We start from the raw sequence: 16,579 nt of genomic DNA on the forward strand, positions 1-16,579 counted from the left end.
ATTATTTGCATACCGCCGTCAAATAGAAATTAACATTGGTGACTGTCGGTTTGAACAACAGCAACAGGAGCAGCAACCACAACAGCAACAAAAAACAAACAAAGAAGTAACATGAGAATAAGTACATTAGAAAATTTGCGGTGTGACGTAAAATCAAACGACAAATGTGCTCTTTATCTTTCAGTAAACTGTGTTTGCAACGTTACAGTAGCCAAGTGAACGGACCAGTCTACTGAGGCGTTGATAGATAACCTTTCTCTTTAGAATCTCTTTTTCAAGCACATGTACGCCAGGAAGAGGTATTTTACGCCCGTTTCCTAAGATTCATTGTTGATAAACATTGCCTCGGAAGTGTCTTTCGATTTATATGAAAGTTTTCTTCTGGGATGAATTTATCTTACACTTTTATACCCGACATCAACCACACTTTCTGGGCTTGCCATAAGAATTTACTTCAGTTCACCGAAAACTACTTCACTGAAAACGTATGAATAATGATGCCAATTAATACTCACTGTTTCAAGTTTGTGTTTGACATACTGAATGGGCCACACAACCTTGGCAACGAAAAATGGGGAAGAGGAATAATTCTTCACGGATCCGGTTTCGTCAAATATGGAAGCATCGTTACGCCAGTGCCCTCCTTGATTGGCCGATGCACCAGGGGAAAAGGAACAATTCCTCTCTAACCCTGCTTTCGTCAAAATATGGAAGCATCCTTACATCAATGTCCTCCTTGATCACATTTCATCTCATTCACTGTCGGTAAAAGTCAAGGTCACTGTCCACCGTTCAGTTCCAGCGTTGGTAGGGTAACCTAGCCGCTCGTCACGCTGAAGACCCGGGCTCGATTCCCCACATGGGTACAATGTGTGAAGCCCATCCCTGGTGTCCCCGCCGTGATATTGCTGGAAATTTACTAAAAGCGGCGTAAAACCATACTCACTCACTCACTCAGTTCCAGCGTCACCTGGTTGTCCTCGGCAACCACAAACTACTCCATCCCAGCAAAATAATATTCGACAACAACAGTACACCAGAAAAATAATCTTGCTGATTACCAATATGTTGAAAACCTATTGAGAAATGTACCTAATGTTTGATTGCCCTGCCTTTGCATGTGTTTGTGACTGATGCCAAGGTTGGACAGGGTCATCTTTTGCAAACAATTTGTACCAACACTACAATTCATAAACACATGCTGATGTAGTACAAATTAGGATAGTGGAAATGGACATACATTATCATGCAAATGATTCAATTTGTTTTTTAGAGATGTACATTATTGGCATTAAATTGACTACAAAAGTATACCCAAATGATCACACACCTCAACAGTGTGATGTTACTATGTGTAAGGTTGAGAGTATATATCGAAACAGTATAGGAGTGTACACGTTGCAACCATCAAGGACAACGTGATACACGTATCTACATTATCAGCATTCCGCCATGTCCGATATCACCAGATAACAAAGAGGTCAGTGTAGCTTCAAGATGAAGGTAGGTAAACCGTTGCACTGTATTCTCACAGTTGAATGAACATAAATATGTAAAAGAAATATATGTTAATAGTGTCTTCATCGTAGCATTTCGAACTGCGCTTTAATCGGAATATTTCGTACACATTTGACCATTGCTTCTTTATATATCGTGACACTATATCTCACCTGATTGGGGACTGATGTAATATTTATAAATATCTTTGAAAAGTTGTTACATATATACGCAGTTATTTAGTTCATGCCTACCCATCATATCATCATTTCGCCCCCCCCAAAACTCAAGAACGGTGGTTGAAATACTGTTTCCAAAAACTTTTGTGTAAACATGTATATAAATATTTTCAAATATTTTCTTCTAAACTTGAGAAGTATGAGTGTGTCTGTTGAGATATGATTCTCTTACAGTCTAAGTGTCTTTTCACTACTTTGTGTGACCTCCTTGCCCTGCAATACACGCCTGAATTCGCCAAGGTACACTACCGATCAATGTTTGTAGGAAATCGTATGGCACAGTATCCCAATATTCGATCACTTCCTTCTTCATATCCTCAATATTTCAAAGTCCTTTTTGGTTTATTCTGTCCTTCATTAGTCCCACACATTCCCCATAGGGTTAAGATCTGTCGCTGGGCCAGTCGAAAAATTGAACAGTTTCTTCCGACAACCAGTTTTGTGTAACCCGCACAGTTTTGTGTTTTGGGTCGTTATTATACTGGAAAATCCAATTACATGTATCTTCATAAAGTGTTCGTACCGTTGGAAGGAGGTGATCATTTAAGATGTCAACATATCGTTCCTTCGTCAAATTTCCAGTAAAAATACACAACGGCGTCACCACGTGATGAAATTTCGCGCTATGTTTTGGCGTTGGTAGGTTTCACATTATCTTTTGTCCACATTATCACACAGTTGGGAAAAAGCCAGACAAAAGTTTTATCAGTTTCCCAATCTTGATTTTCGTGGGCCCTATACCAGTTTAAAAGTTGTTCTTGCTTTCATCAATGGTGAGGGAATTCCGCGCTTTTTCATCCAGTTAAGTCTGTGTCATTCTTGTTTAAGGATTTCATTACATGCATGAGGACTTCCTCTAATAATCATCTCCTTTCTGATATTCTGAACGCTTTTCAATTTTCCCCTACTCACAATCTTACCAAGATGCCAGCGATCCGCAGTACTGAACTCCATTGGCCTCCCTGCCCTTATGCTGACTGGATAGTCTTCAAAGTTCTGTATACTGTAGACAGAGGAATGTAATGTCTATCAGCTAACTCTTTTACATTACCCCTTTCAAAATCATCTAGAACCAGCTTTCTTTTCTATTCTGCTGTCAAATCTGCCATGTCAACAAAGGAAGTCGTCTGCTACACCAGGGAGGATAACTCTTGATATTTTAAGGTTCATTTTTAAACCTACAAGAATTGCCGCCCATAATGAGTACATTACTACAATGTAACACATATTTTACAATTCTGTTATCAGTATTAGGAAACAGATTTTCTCAATAATTTGTATGCATGTATGTATATATGTGTGTGGGTGTTCGTGCGTGTGCGCGTGCGTGTGTTTGTTTGTGTGTGTGTGTTTGTGTGTGTGTGTGTGTGTATGCATATATGTATGTATGTGTGTAGCGATGTTGAAGTATAGCTGTTAACATATTTTTGATGGGTGTGGATTCCGATCTATGCATTCATACACACAGGATGTTGATACGCTTTACGGGTCCATGTTTTTAAAAACAACAACAAAAAAAACAACCCAGAGCGTTGTACATATCAGTAAAACCATATAAAGCTGAAGCCCAGCGATATTCCAGCTATATTACTGTGGGTGACACCGGAAATGGCCTTCGTACATTTTACCCACTGGGAAATCGAACCCTGGCCTTCGACGTGACGAGCAAACACTTCAGCCACTAGGCTAATCGCCGCCCCAAAAGGGACAGGTATCACTAGTGCATCACTAGTGGACAATTAAACACAACCTTTGATATGACCTTATCATGTTGACAAGGGACCTTTGCACTGACCGAGAATGTTGTCCCTGAACTCGTGTGGGAAGCCGATTTCTGTTGTCACCACGTAATAATGCAACTCACTCGCTTCTAGTGTATGACTGACTGACTGACTGACTGACTGACTGACTGAGTTTAGTTTTACGCTCCTTTTAGCAATATTCCAGCAATATCACGGCGGGGGACAACAGAAATGGGCTTAACACATTGTGCCCATGTGGGGAATCGAACCCGGGTCTTCGGCGTGACGAGCCAACGCTTTAACCACTAGGCTACCCTACCGCCTCTCTAGTGTATGAATATTCATTCATTCATTCATTCATTCATTCATTCATTCATTCATTCATTTAATAGTATTTTATTTATTTTATCTATTTAGTTATTGTATTCATTTTATTCATTAAATTTTGTTCTAGTTTCTGTTATTTTGTATGATTTATTTTATAAACAAATTGTTTTGTCTAATTTTTCTTTTTGAGGGTTTTTAATTTTTATTGGAGGGGGGTGATAGGTGGGGTGGGGGTGTTAGTCCTTCTAGTAATGCTTATTTACGTTGGTATTATTGGTGGGTTTTATTTGTTTGTTTGTTTTCCGAACGGTTCATTCAGCAACTTTCCAACTATATGATGCCGGTCGCAAAATAATCGAATCTGGTGATTGACATAATGACTCTTAATGAGCATCGACCTGTGCAATATCGATACGATGATTTGTGTCATGTAGGTCAGCGGGCCAACCTTACGCCTTTTACGTAGGTTTGTGATGATTAACCCCTAGTCTACAAGGGTCAATTTCGTTATAGGGACAGTATGATTACAGAGATTAAATCGTTTTTTCGACTCCAACTTCATTCTGTCATCCGAGCCACACACAATGTGTACATCTGTATTTCCTACATGGAAATGTATAGGGGTGGGTATTGTAGGGAATTTTCATATTGCGATATATTGCGATGCAAAAGCATGTATTGCGGTACGTATTGCAATATATTGCATGAGGTATTTTTAAACAAAAAATATTTATAATCGAGTTAATGCTTGATTTATAGAGCAAAACCACAACAAAATCACCATGCTTGATTACGCTTTAATATCAACTTTTATTTTAACATGACAAAATAAGAATGTGAATAATATTTGGCACAAATGAAAAAAGGAATATCCGAAGATTTCCGAGTGTTACGAAGTTTTCCGAATGCAACTCAAAGTACCGGTTTTCGATCAGCGTATCGCAAAACGTATCGTTTTCATGTCTGAACCTGTAAATACCGGTAAACCGGTTATATTGCGCAGCCCTAGAAATGTATGATATAGTTTCAATTTTGACCATGTGAATTGTCAGCTGAACAATTGGCTTACCTTTACCTACGTGTTCGTAGTGGGTGCTACAGGGAGGTGAGTGAGTTTATTTTTACGCCGCACTCAGCAGTATTCCAGCTATATGGCGGAGATTGTAAACAATCGAGTCTGGACCAGACAATCATGTGATCAACACCATGAGCATCCGCATTTGGGATACAATGGCATGTGTCAACCAAGTCAGCGAGCCTGTCCATCTACAGGTAGGTAGGGTGTGATATCACATAGTATGGTTGCACAGGCTTATGATGTAGTCTAATATGGACTAATTTCTTATTATTAAGGAAAAGTTGTCGGTTGTATTTATTTGAATATCAGTTCATTCATTTTGTTATTTGCAGGTATTATTACTTCTCGGGCTATGGCTGGTGTCGGCGCAAACCGGCACTGCCCAGGTGTGCAAATTCTCTGCAGCCTCAACAGTGGGCCCTAACGGTGAGCTTCCCACAAATAATACTGAGGGCGTCCCAAAAGTAGTCAGCCTTACTATATTCTCGATGTCCAATGTTAGAAAAGCTTCCATTTTATTTTGGAAGAATCATTACCAAAGCCATATCCAAAATTTCACACATGTGGGTAATGTGGTTAACGAGATATTAGTCATCACAACACATTGGGGTATAATATATCTTTAAAAATTGCAGAAAGTGAAAAACGATGTCATTTTGTACATCTTGGATAATGGTGTGCCCTCAGATAATATCATATAAAATACATGTATGTTCAGTATAGTATTGGATGACTTCCCGTCAAAATCAACATTCAAAGATTTGGATTGCTTGATTTATATTTAGACGAGGCTGTTTTTGAAGGACACCCCCATTTTAATCTTTCAAAAACACTGTGTCCAGATATTCAAGCTGGCACTGTTTACAATATATTGAGTGCTGACACATTCAGCATTTAGTTTGACCCCTTGGCATCATGTATGAATAAGTGAAAACATTAGCATAAATTATGTCCTTATGATTACGTCATCTGAAAGGGGTTGGGTACTGTCTCCAAAACAAGCTCTTTCAGTAAACATCATGGGGGAGTCACTTTGGGGGATTGTACTTTCAAATTGCATTTTTTATGCACTAGAGGACTTCTGCCTATCTCAAACACAAAATATTTCTTGCATATTTTGCTTCCTGAAGTTAGTGATGCATTAATTGCAGATTTTGCGTTTTGGGGGGGTACCAAGATAAAGAGTCAAACAAAATGGGGATCGTGAGGCTGGAACATGGCAAAAGCAATTTGCTTGAGGTTGACAGATAATATGTAAAAACATAAAACAGCTGCTTTTGTATAATTTTCTAGGTGAGGCCGACTACTTTTGGGACGCCCCTCGTATATCCCTTGTTGGGATATGATAGCCTGATTACTTGATGATGCGGGTCAATTCAGTCTCGATAAGATAACACTATGTAGTTCTGTTATCTCGAATGACTGGAGTATATCTTAAAAGCTCCAATAACGAGGTGGACGAGAACAGAGCAAATACGTTGACGATAATTATTACAAAAATATTTACAAACTATCGTATATGTGTTAGAGATAGGGGTAACATAAAGTGGGGATAGGCGGGATTGCGTTTTCAATGACGGGTGGCCCTGTGGCCTAAGGCGCCGCAATTCGCTGCGCAGAGTTATGTCCCTTTGCACTCAGATACTTATCCTCTTTGGTTCGATTCCCGGTTCGCTCCGATTATATTTCTGGGTGTTCAGCATTGTACCCGTGCTTGTGAGTTTCACCAGAGTGGTAAACGTATGTGTCCTACACCAAATTTGAGTTTTCCCCCACAAACAGGATGTCGTATATAATAGTATGATACTGTTCAAAGCGGGGATAAACGCACTCACATATATTGGATAAATTGCAAAACCTGGTTTCGCGGCGTGTGGTTTGGAAATCTAAGCAGGCTTCATGTATGTGTTTTCTTATCCGGTCACGAGTAGGTATGGCAATTTATGAAAGATTAATTGTATTATATTGGTGGATGGTCATGATTATGGCGGGGTTACGACAATGAGACAGATGATGAGGAATTCCGAATCTACCAAGTACAACATAACCTCATAACATGACATCGCGAAACTTGAACATGACATCACTAAACTGCATGACATCACGCAATTACAACATGACATCAAAACCGTTGCAAACTTACATGGCACACGACACATTAACATGACATCACGACACTCCAACATGACATCACGCAATTACAAGATGACATTACAACCGTAAGGCAAGACATCGGTACACTTCAACATGACATTACAACACTTCAACATGACATCACGAAACTACATGACATCACGGAATTACAACATGACGTCGCAACCTTACAACATGACATACGACACTGTAACATGGCATCACACAGTTACACCAGAACATTTCGATATGAGATTACACAGACATCGAGTATATTATGATACCGCGGCGCTTATTGACATCGCAACGCAACATGAGATCGCATTTTTTCAACTTGACATCACACACCTTGATTATATAAAATCTCTACAACATGAGTGAGTGAGTGCGTATGATTTGAAACCGCTTTTAGCAACATGACAACAACAGCATGGCGGGGACACCAGAAATGGGCTTCACACAATGTACCCTAATGGTGAATCGAACCCGGGTCTTCGGCGTGACGAGCGAACGGTTTAACCACTAGACTACCCCACCGCCCCTTCTACAACATGATTTCACAAAATGATATGACATCAAAGCGCTACAACACAACATTATGAAATTGCAACATGCTTCATCAAAACCACATGACATCGCTCCAGTTCCACGCCGCGATACTTTAACATAACACAACGAGACAAAGACATGGCATCAGTTGAAAATTGTTGAGTGAAGAAAGTAATAAAGTAACTAACAAACACAAAAAAACTTCTTCGCGCAAGTGGTATGACATGGCACCACAACCTTACAACTTAACAAAACGGTACTTTCATGACATTACAAGAATATAATAAATTTCAACCATTTGTTGTTTTACCCCTCGGGATTTGCTCCAAACTGTTTCCCTTGATGTTTTAACGTAAGAATGCAATGCAAGATGAATGGGATAGCCCAAAGAACCACAGCCTTCCAGGTTGTGTCCCACAGCCCTCCAGGTTGTGTCCCACAGTGGCTTAAATAGCCCAATTTCATGCACTTCTTTCTTTAACCGTTTCTGTAACTTCTTCCAGATCCCCGACTTCCACACGCGCTACCTCCATCCTTCCAAGTCACCATAGAGGGCGCTCTCATTGACAGGAACTGTAGCGTGGTGGCGGAGGAATATTTCGACCTAGATTCACAGCGATCTGCCATGAAGATCACGCAGAACGGACAGATCGAGTACCTGTATATAAACATGAATACCAATGAGAGCTACCATATTACCAGTAAGCACTAAATATGGAACTATCAAATTCTATGGGTTTTGTTTGTTTGTTGTTTAACGCCGCACTCAGTACTATTCGAGATATATGGCGTGGTCTGCAAATAGAAGCGACAAAACCCTTTCCACTTTCATAAGAAATCTCTACTAAAAGCAGAGTCGATTATACAGTTGTGACTATATCATGAGCAGATGTTTGTTTCAGCAGTATTACAGCTGTATAATGTTGTTTGTAAACAAATTGGGTCTGAACCAGACAATCCAGTGATTGACAGAGCATGTGTTTATGAATCACTATGAAATACATAATAATTAAGTCTGGACCAGGCAATCCAGTGATCGACAGCAAGAGCATCGATCTATTGGGATACGATGACATATGTCAAATAGGACAAACAAGTCAGGAAGCCTGACCACCCGATCCCGTTAGTCGCCTCCTACGACAAACATGGGTTACTGAAGACCAATTCAAACCCTGATATTCCCCATGGGTTATAAGAATGAATAGAAAAACTGAAGACAATTTACTTTTGAAGGGAAAAATAAACAAATTAGAACCATTTTTGTCGTTGATATATGTTGTGCCATTTATTTTAAAATGAATATCTGACCGTTAATTATGATTCTCTGTTAAAGGTATCTTTGCAATATAATCAAATGAGAATAGCTATTAGGTGGAAACTTTGACCTGATTATCATCAGCAGCACCTTTGAGGATCAATGGATGGGTCCCAGTATCCTAGGAGATGGGGTAGCCTAGTTGTTGAAACGTTCGCTTGTCACGAAGAATTACCCAGGTTCGATTTCCCACATGGGTACAATGTGTGAAGCCCGTGCCCTGTCTTGAAATTGCTGGAATATTGCTGAAAGCGACGTGAAACTAAACTCACTCACTCACTCACAACATCCTAGACATTTGTAGGATGGTATTAAAAATGAGGATCAGATGCTGGTTGACAGCATGGGTGTATATATGCTCATTCTTTCAATCATTGGTTTGCGATATCAGGTTTACTGGACATGACATGAATATATTAAATGTGGCGTAGAACAACATTAACTAACTATAACTGAATGAGTGAGATGGGTTTTACGCCGCCTTTAGCAATATTCAAGCATTATCACGGCGGGCTTCAAACAATGTACCCTAATGGGGAAACCGGGCCTTCGGCGTGACGAGTGAACGCTACAACTACAAGGCTACCCCACCGCCCCAACTAACTACAAGAAGAGCCCATGTGTACATAAACTAACAGTGGAACGCCATTTATGATTTATTAAGACTGACTGACTGACTGAGTTTGGTTTTACGCCGCTTTTAGCAATATTCCAGCAACATCACGGCGGGGGACACCAGAAATGGGCTTCACACATTGTGCCCATGAGGGGAATTGAACCCGGGTCTTCGGCGTGACGAGCCAACGCTTTAACCATTAGGCTACCCCACCGCCCCATTTATTAAGAAGTAATTCGAACTTAAACGTACATGGTATCAACTGTTTTCTTGGGAATTATCTCTCGATGTTGTGACCACTACTTTGAACACATTAATTAACCAGAGGTTATTTCTGCTTTTGATTGCATTGGATGATGTTGTTGAAACATCGTGTAGCATGAATTATGAAGAATAAAGTAGCGTCTATTTTTGATCGGTCCTAAGCTTTCTGAATGAAAATTGGTTTGTTCTGTAGATGTTTCTCTTCTGTTTTACCAGACAACAACTGCACCGTCAAGAACCAAGCTTTGGATAGTGATGATGCCTTCATCGGCGGGCGTATGTCGAACAGCAAAATGACTCACACCTACTCAACAAGTTCTGTACTGAAGTTTGCTCAAAAGTACGGGGAGGTATGAACAAAGACCTTATTTTGGCTCACACGTTATGCCTATATTTTGTTTATTTGTTTGTTTGTTGTATAATTCCGCACTCGGCACTTTTTCAGCTATCACGGAGGTGTGGTAATCGAGTCTTAATCAGACAGTGATCAATATCATGAGCACCGAGTTTTCTTGGTTGTGCAATGCTAGCAATCGTGAAACTGTTTTCATGAACGTTTCAATTGTGAAATCCTTCAGAGGTTCACTGGTTGTAAAGCTTGTTTACATATTATTCGAGCCATATATCTGGCTTTGTCTTTGTCTATGTTTGTATTCATTAAGAAATAAATCAAGACAACATCTAACCTTTTGTCACCCGTGATCCGGGTTAGAATTGGTCTTCAGCAACGTATGCTTTTGGTTAGAGTCGATTAACGTGATCGGGTAATCAGGCTCGCTGACTATTTTGACAAATGTCATCATACCCTGAATGTATAGACGCTCATGATGTTGATTACTGGATTGTCTGGCCGAGACTCGATTATTTACACACCACCGCCAGAGGTGCTGAGTCCGGCGTAAAACAACCAATAAACAAAATCTTATATTATGTCAGATTGACTGACTGACTTTAGTTTTAGCAATAGTCCAGCAATATCACGGCGGGGAACACCAGAAATGGGCTTCACATTGTGCCCAAGTGGGGAATCGAACCCGGGTCTTCGGCGTGACGAGCCAACGCTTTAACCGCTTTAACCACGAATGTTCAATGTTTTGTTTCTAAATTTAATGTTGATTACAATTATTGGTTGTCGATTGGCTGGTTGTTTAACGCCGCACAGATTGTTACAGCTATATGGCGTCTGTCAGTATATAATCGAGTCTGGTCCTGGCAATCCAGTGATCAACAGCATGAGCATCGATCTACGCAATTGGGAGACACCAAGAAGGGGAACGTTATGCTATGTTAATTTGTTTTCTGAAGGTTTACATTGGGCAGTCTACGATTCGGGGTGTCCTGTGCGATCACTGGCAGTCCTGCATGTACTGGAGTTCTCTCGGCGTCAACTTCACCCTCGACTACTACTTTTCAGGTATTTACGACGTGTACAACCTCGATAAACTTTTTGTCAGAAACTCCACTTCCCGAAGAATTACTGTACCCAATGTCCATACACATGTACGTGTAAAACTTCCAGTTGACAACAAAACGGAACCAAACTCTGGGTATTACACCTTAAAAACTGTGAGTGAGTGAGTGAGTTTAGTTTTACGCAGCTTTAGCAATATTCCAGCAATATCACGGCGCGAATATAGTAGGAGTGAATGAACGTATGAGTCAAGTTAACAATGAAGTAATGAAGGAAAGAACACGTTCACTTGACCGTACCGATTGACCAAAAGACGGATTTTATTAATTTGAAATCAAACAAAATTACATTTTTAAATAAACACAATGGCATAATTTTTAAAACTCAAGAAACGCACCATCAACAGAAGTATTAAAAAAACATTTGTCAATAAAAATTATTGACACACGAAGCAGGAATCTATAATTATTCAATGGTACAATTGACAGTAAGTAGTTAAAACACAAAAACATCAAAAAGAAAACACACCAAAACAGGTCATTCTATATAGTAACATGTGCTATGTTTGGGATTACACTTTCTTAGTAAAAGAACAAATTCTAGTACTTTTCAGCAGGATAGACGGCTGAATTTATGTGCTGGCGAATTTGTGCTTTACTAAGAAAGTGTAATATCAAATATAACATATGTTACATTTGACCACTTTCTAACTGGCATTGTGTATTCATTATATACAGGACTTCTGAATATTCGCATTTCTTGAGAACTGTGCATCCAGGTACATTTTTCTACATATACATACATACATTACATACATACATACACACACATATGCATACACACACACACACACACACACACACACACACACACACACACACACACACACACACACACACACACACACACACTCATACACACATGCATGCACACACACACACACATACATACATACATACACACACACACACATGTAGAACAATATTTTGTAACTATTTCATGATTGTGCTATAGCCCTCTCATGGACAAGTGCGGACGGCACCGTACAAGTTCCTGTGAGAGCTGAAGTTCAAGGATACAATTCCCTGGTTGGTCCGGGTCCAATGTCAAGCTTCCATCATATATACGATTATATTGGCTTTAAAAGTTACATTGTGGACCCAACGAATCTGGAGGTAAACATAAAAACATTCCATTTACAAATTATTTTTTTAAAAATGTGTAAATGATGATTCAGTTCTATAACCATTGCCTTCATGATTACAAATGTGGTTTAACGGTGGAGACAATGGTCTTGATGTGTTGTACCTATATGGTGACAGAACCAGGGCCTTTGTCGTCATTTGCGCACGCTTTAATTACCAACTACCAAAGAAGTGGTACAAGTACTAGTGGTAGTAGTAGATTTAGGAATAGCAGTATTGGTGGTGGTGGCAGTAGTAGCAGCAGCAGTGGTAGCAGTAGTAGTTGTTGTAGAAGTAGTAATGGTAGCAGTAGCAGTAGTAGTAGTAATAGTAGTGGTAATAGTAGCAGCAGCAGTGGTAGCAGTATTAGTAGTAGTGGTAGCAGTAGCAGTTGTTGTAGCAGTAGTAGTAGTAGTAGCAGCAGTAGTAGTTATAGTAGTAGTAGAAGCAGCAGCAGTAGTAGCAGCAGAAGCAGTCGTGGTAGCATTAGTAGTAGTCGCAGTGGTAGCAGTAGTAGTAGTCGTAGTGGTATCAGTAGTAGTGGTAGCAGTAATATTAGTGGTAGTAGAAGTAGTGGTAGTAGTAGTGGTGGTAGTAGTAGTAGTAGTAGTAGTAGTAGTAGTAGTAGTAGTAGTAGTAGTAGTAGTAGCAGCAGTAGTAGTAATAGGTTTGGTGCGGTTTGGGGCGACCCTGGCACAGTCAGGCTGGTAAGGCTCATCATCAGCTCAGGGCCCTTGCCCCCTCTACACGCAGTCTAGACAGCGAATGGGACTTCTCCCAGGAAGTACTGTCAAATCGAACCCACCAAGAACTTTCCTCAGATTGTTTATAGTATGGCATACAAAAATGAAACAAATATGACACTATCATTGTATATTCATAACTTCTTACTTTATATATGTATGTACATACTTCGATGTTTTTTGTTGAAATGGTTTGGTAAAACTGTATTGCCAAATCACAATACCCAAATCGTGGCGGTGGAATTGGTAGCGGCAGATGAATGGTGGTAGTAGTGGTGGTAGCAGATGAATGATGGTAGTAGTGGTAGTAGCTGTAGAAGCAGCAGTGGTAGTAGCAGATGAATGGTAGCAGTACTTTTGTATTGTTCTTGTGTATTGTTTTTTAGTATTATTATATAATTAAATTATTTCTTGACGGTAAGGGAACAAGAGTTGCACCCCTTTAGCTGTTGGACACTTTAAGTGTCTTGCGTTCATTAGAGTTACTTCCCTTGGTGGCGTTAGCACCAGAGGGCGTTGCTTTCCATTACCATGGCGTCCGCTGTTCGCCGCTTGCACTTAGCGTTACTGCTTTGTGTGCATATATTCCTGTAAAACACCATAGAAGAATCTAAAAATGACGTACGGCCGAAGCGGAAGTCGGCGGGGAACAAAATGCTGACCTAGGATACATTGTATTCTATACAACAACTATTCATATATTAAAATCTGCACAGGCCCTATTTCAGAGTATGTTATATATATGTTCTTGTTCTTTGAGAGTTAAGTCATCATCATAATTTTATCTAGACCCAAAAAGGTGTGGCATGTCCGGGACGGAAGCATACCCGAGCGATGCCGCAGTTAAAACAACATTATCAGTATAGGGAGGAGATAACAGATCAGGATTTGAACATGGTCGTCAATGCCGATGTGAGTAAATATCCATAAGGACAATGTCCATACATGTGCAATACAATGGTAACCGAACCCTATAATATATAACTCCATAAACAGACCCGTGAAGATCCGGGTTAGAATTGGTCTTCAGCAACTCATGCTTGAAGTGCGAAGCGACTAACGGGATCGTGTGGTCAGGCTCACTGACTTGGTTGACACATGCCATCGTATCCCAATTGCTTAGATCGATGCTCATGTTGTTGATCACTGTATTATCTGGTACAGACTCAATTATTTACAGACCGCCGCTATATAGTTGGAATATTGCTGTGTGTGGCGTTAAACAACAATTAATCAATGCTGAAAGCGGCGTAAATCCATACTCACATCTTCACGCTGACGAATCCAGAAACACAAACAGAGCAAGGAGGGTTACGAGCTCACGGTCATAGGTGTCGGACACGCCTAAGGCAGGTAACTCTGTAAGACGATTCGTTTCGCCTTGGACAAATGAGTGAGTGGATGAGTTTAGTTTTACGCCGCACTCAGCAATATTCCATCGATCTGCGCAATTGGGAACCGATGACATGTGTCAACCATGCCAGCGAGCCTGACCACCCGATCCTGTTAGTCGCCTCTTACGACAAGCATGGGTTACTGAAGGTTCATTCTAACCCGGAACATCAAGGGTCTTTTTGACAAATGAACAAATGTTGCTTATTCATAATTAAAGTTTTATTCCTTGCCTTGACGTCATTTACATCTCAGGTGTGGTACGACTACAACTACAAACTCCTCCGTTTCGACACCCGTCCCACGGCACTAGCATACCCGTACTACAGCTACGACGCTGTCACCGAGATACACGACTATAACACAGGTACAGTGGTACAATCTACAAGTGCAGAAAAGAGTCTGGTTGAGGAATATAACAGGGAACATGACCCTATCAAGGGACACACTTTCTATGCAAACAGGAAAAGAAGAAATAGGGCACCGAGGTCGAAATGAAATAGACATAACATTGATAAATAATATTGCATTTTCATTATAAGTCGTTTCGGTTTTGTGAGATCAACAACTGTTTCTTGACTTGCATTTTATACACTCTTCAAAACAAGAGACGCATAGGTCATTTTTAGAAGAATTTATTGCTTTTGTTTCAGATGGATTATTTCATGCAATTTTATCGATTATTTACAGACTACACTCTTGGTGACGCTTTGGCGAATATTTCTTCAAACCCGTCTAAAACCAAGGAAAAGGTTAAACTTGCCACGTTTTGGCGCTGAAGCTGTTTACAATCACACAAAGATGACATTTTGTTTGGAAGAAATATAATATTTGTATTGTTTGTTTTTTTTGCCGCAGTTGCATGAGTCCAATATTCTCAAAATCATCAATGCGTTTCTTCTTTGTTTTGAAGAGTGTATTAGCAATAAATATTTTTTAATTCATAACATTTGTAAATTGGTTTTTTAAGTAAGCAGTTAATTTGTTTAAATTGTTTCAGGGGTTGCCTACATTATTGACAAGTCCTTCCTCAACTGTACCATAGTTCCAATTGAGAATGGAACGTGGGACGCTAGCATGAATGTCTCCCGTTCACATCAAGCCCTTGGGATGAAGAGCCCAGAACAGCTCTTTGACTTGAACCCAACATTTGCCTACTCTGGGCAGGTATGGCGTCTTTGAGTGGGATTTACAAGCTTGTATGGTGAAGAGTATTAGTTTAGTTTATGGATAGACAGCTTCAAGACGTTACGGTGTAGATGTTAACATCGTTTTTAAGCAATTTGATACACAGTATGGACAGGACGAATATATGCATGAAGTATATTTTAGTTTTTCAATTAAGTACGTTTATGTACAGTGAGAGGACATTAGTATTACGTGTTAGTAATAGTGAGCGTTATATACACTGCCAAATCAGATGCTTCCATTCATTAATCACATATTCTTTTAACGTCTGGTGTTATTGTGTATGAACAAACAGCAAGATGTTGTCTTCTCTGGGCATTAATTATATATCGAGTTTTAAGTGAAATCTTAAATATTTCTTGAAAGAGTGAGTGAGTTTAGTTTTAGGCCGCTCAAGCAATATTTCAGCAATATCAAGGCGGGGGATACCAGAAATGAGCTTCACATATTGTACCCATGTGGGGACTCGAACCCGGGCCTTCGGCGTGACGAGCGAATGCTTTAGCCAACCCCACCGCCCATGTCTTGGAAGAGCAAGAGTAATCCGTGCTATCTTATATCATAAATGAGGCGCAAAGCAAAGCTATCTATAAACCAGTCTGCGCGGAAGACCTTCATTGTTTCCCGTGATGCTCAGAATTGGGAGTTTTGTTAGTACGTGTTTGTTTACTTTCGTCAGAAAACGAAATTGGCTTACCTTAAATAAACATGCATCACTGGTGTAAAAGCATGCTGGTAAATTGTGACACAGATTTAATATTACTGTAAGGCTAATGCAAATACTGTGTACCTATAACAAATATAACATAAACAAATGTAAAATAATCTACAGATGAAGAGCCGATGAACGACGAAAGATCTTGTGTTTATAAAGAAACTTTTAAGTGCCTGGATTCTATCT

General features: G+C 39.9%; 1 protein-coding gene across 1 annotated transcript; it reads left to right on the forward strand.

The window, feature by feature from the left end:
• Nucleotides 1–1,460: 1,460 nt before the first annotated feature.
• LOC124253710 lies at nt 1,461–15,672 on the forward strand. The gene is made up of 9 exons (XM_046687521.1): nt 1,461–1,503; nt 5,216–5,309; nt 8,069–8,266; nt 9,977–10,110; nt 11,066–11,174; nt 12,186–12,346; nt 13,888–14,010; nt 14,746–14,857; nt 15,491–15,672. Exons 1-9 carry the CDS (start codon nt 1,498–1,500, stop codon nt 15,670–15,672), a joined length of 1,119 nt encoding a protein of 372 aa, XP_046543477.1. The 5' UTR covers nt 1,461–1,497.
• The last annotated feature ends 907 nt before the right edge of the window (nt 15,673–16,579 follow it).

Source organism: Haliotis rubra, unplaced genomic scaffold (genome assembly GCF_003918875.1).
Source record: "Haliotis rubra isolate DU_JTF1 unplaced genomic scaffold, ASM391887v1 Scf55, whole genome shotgun sequence".
Lineage (NCBI taxonomy): Eukaryota > Metazoa > Mollusca > Gastropoda > Lepetellida > Haliotidae > Haliotis > Haliotis rubra.

Coding starts and splice junctions, on each gene's coding strand:
- LOC124253710 (XM_046687521.1), top strand. Junction 5,310..8,068: donor CTCAACAGTGGGCCCTAACG/GTGAGCTTCCCA, acceptor AACTTCTTCCAG/ATCCCCGACTTCCACACGCG. Junction 12,347..13,887: donor TGGACCCAACGAATCTGGAG/GTAAACATAAAA, acceptor AATTTTATCTAG/ACCCAAAAAGGTGTGGCATG.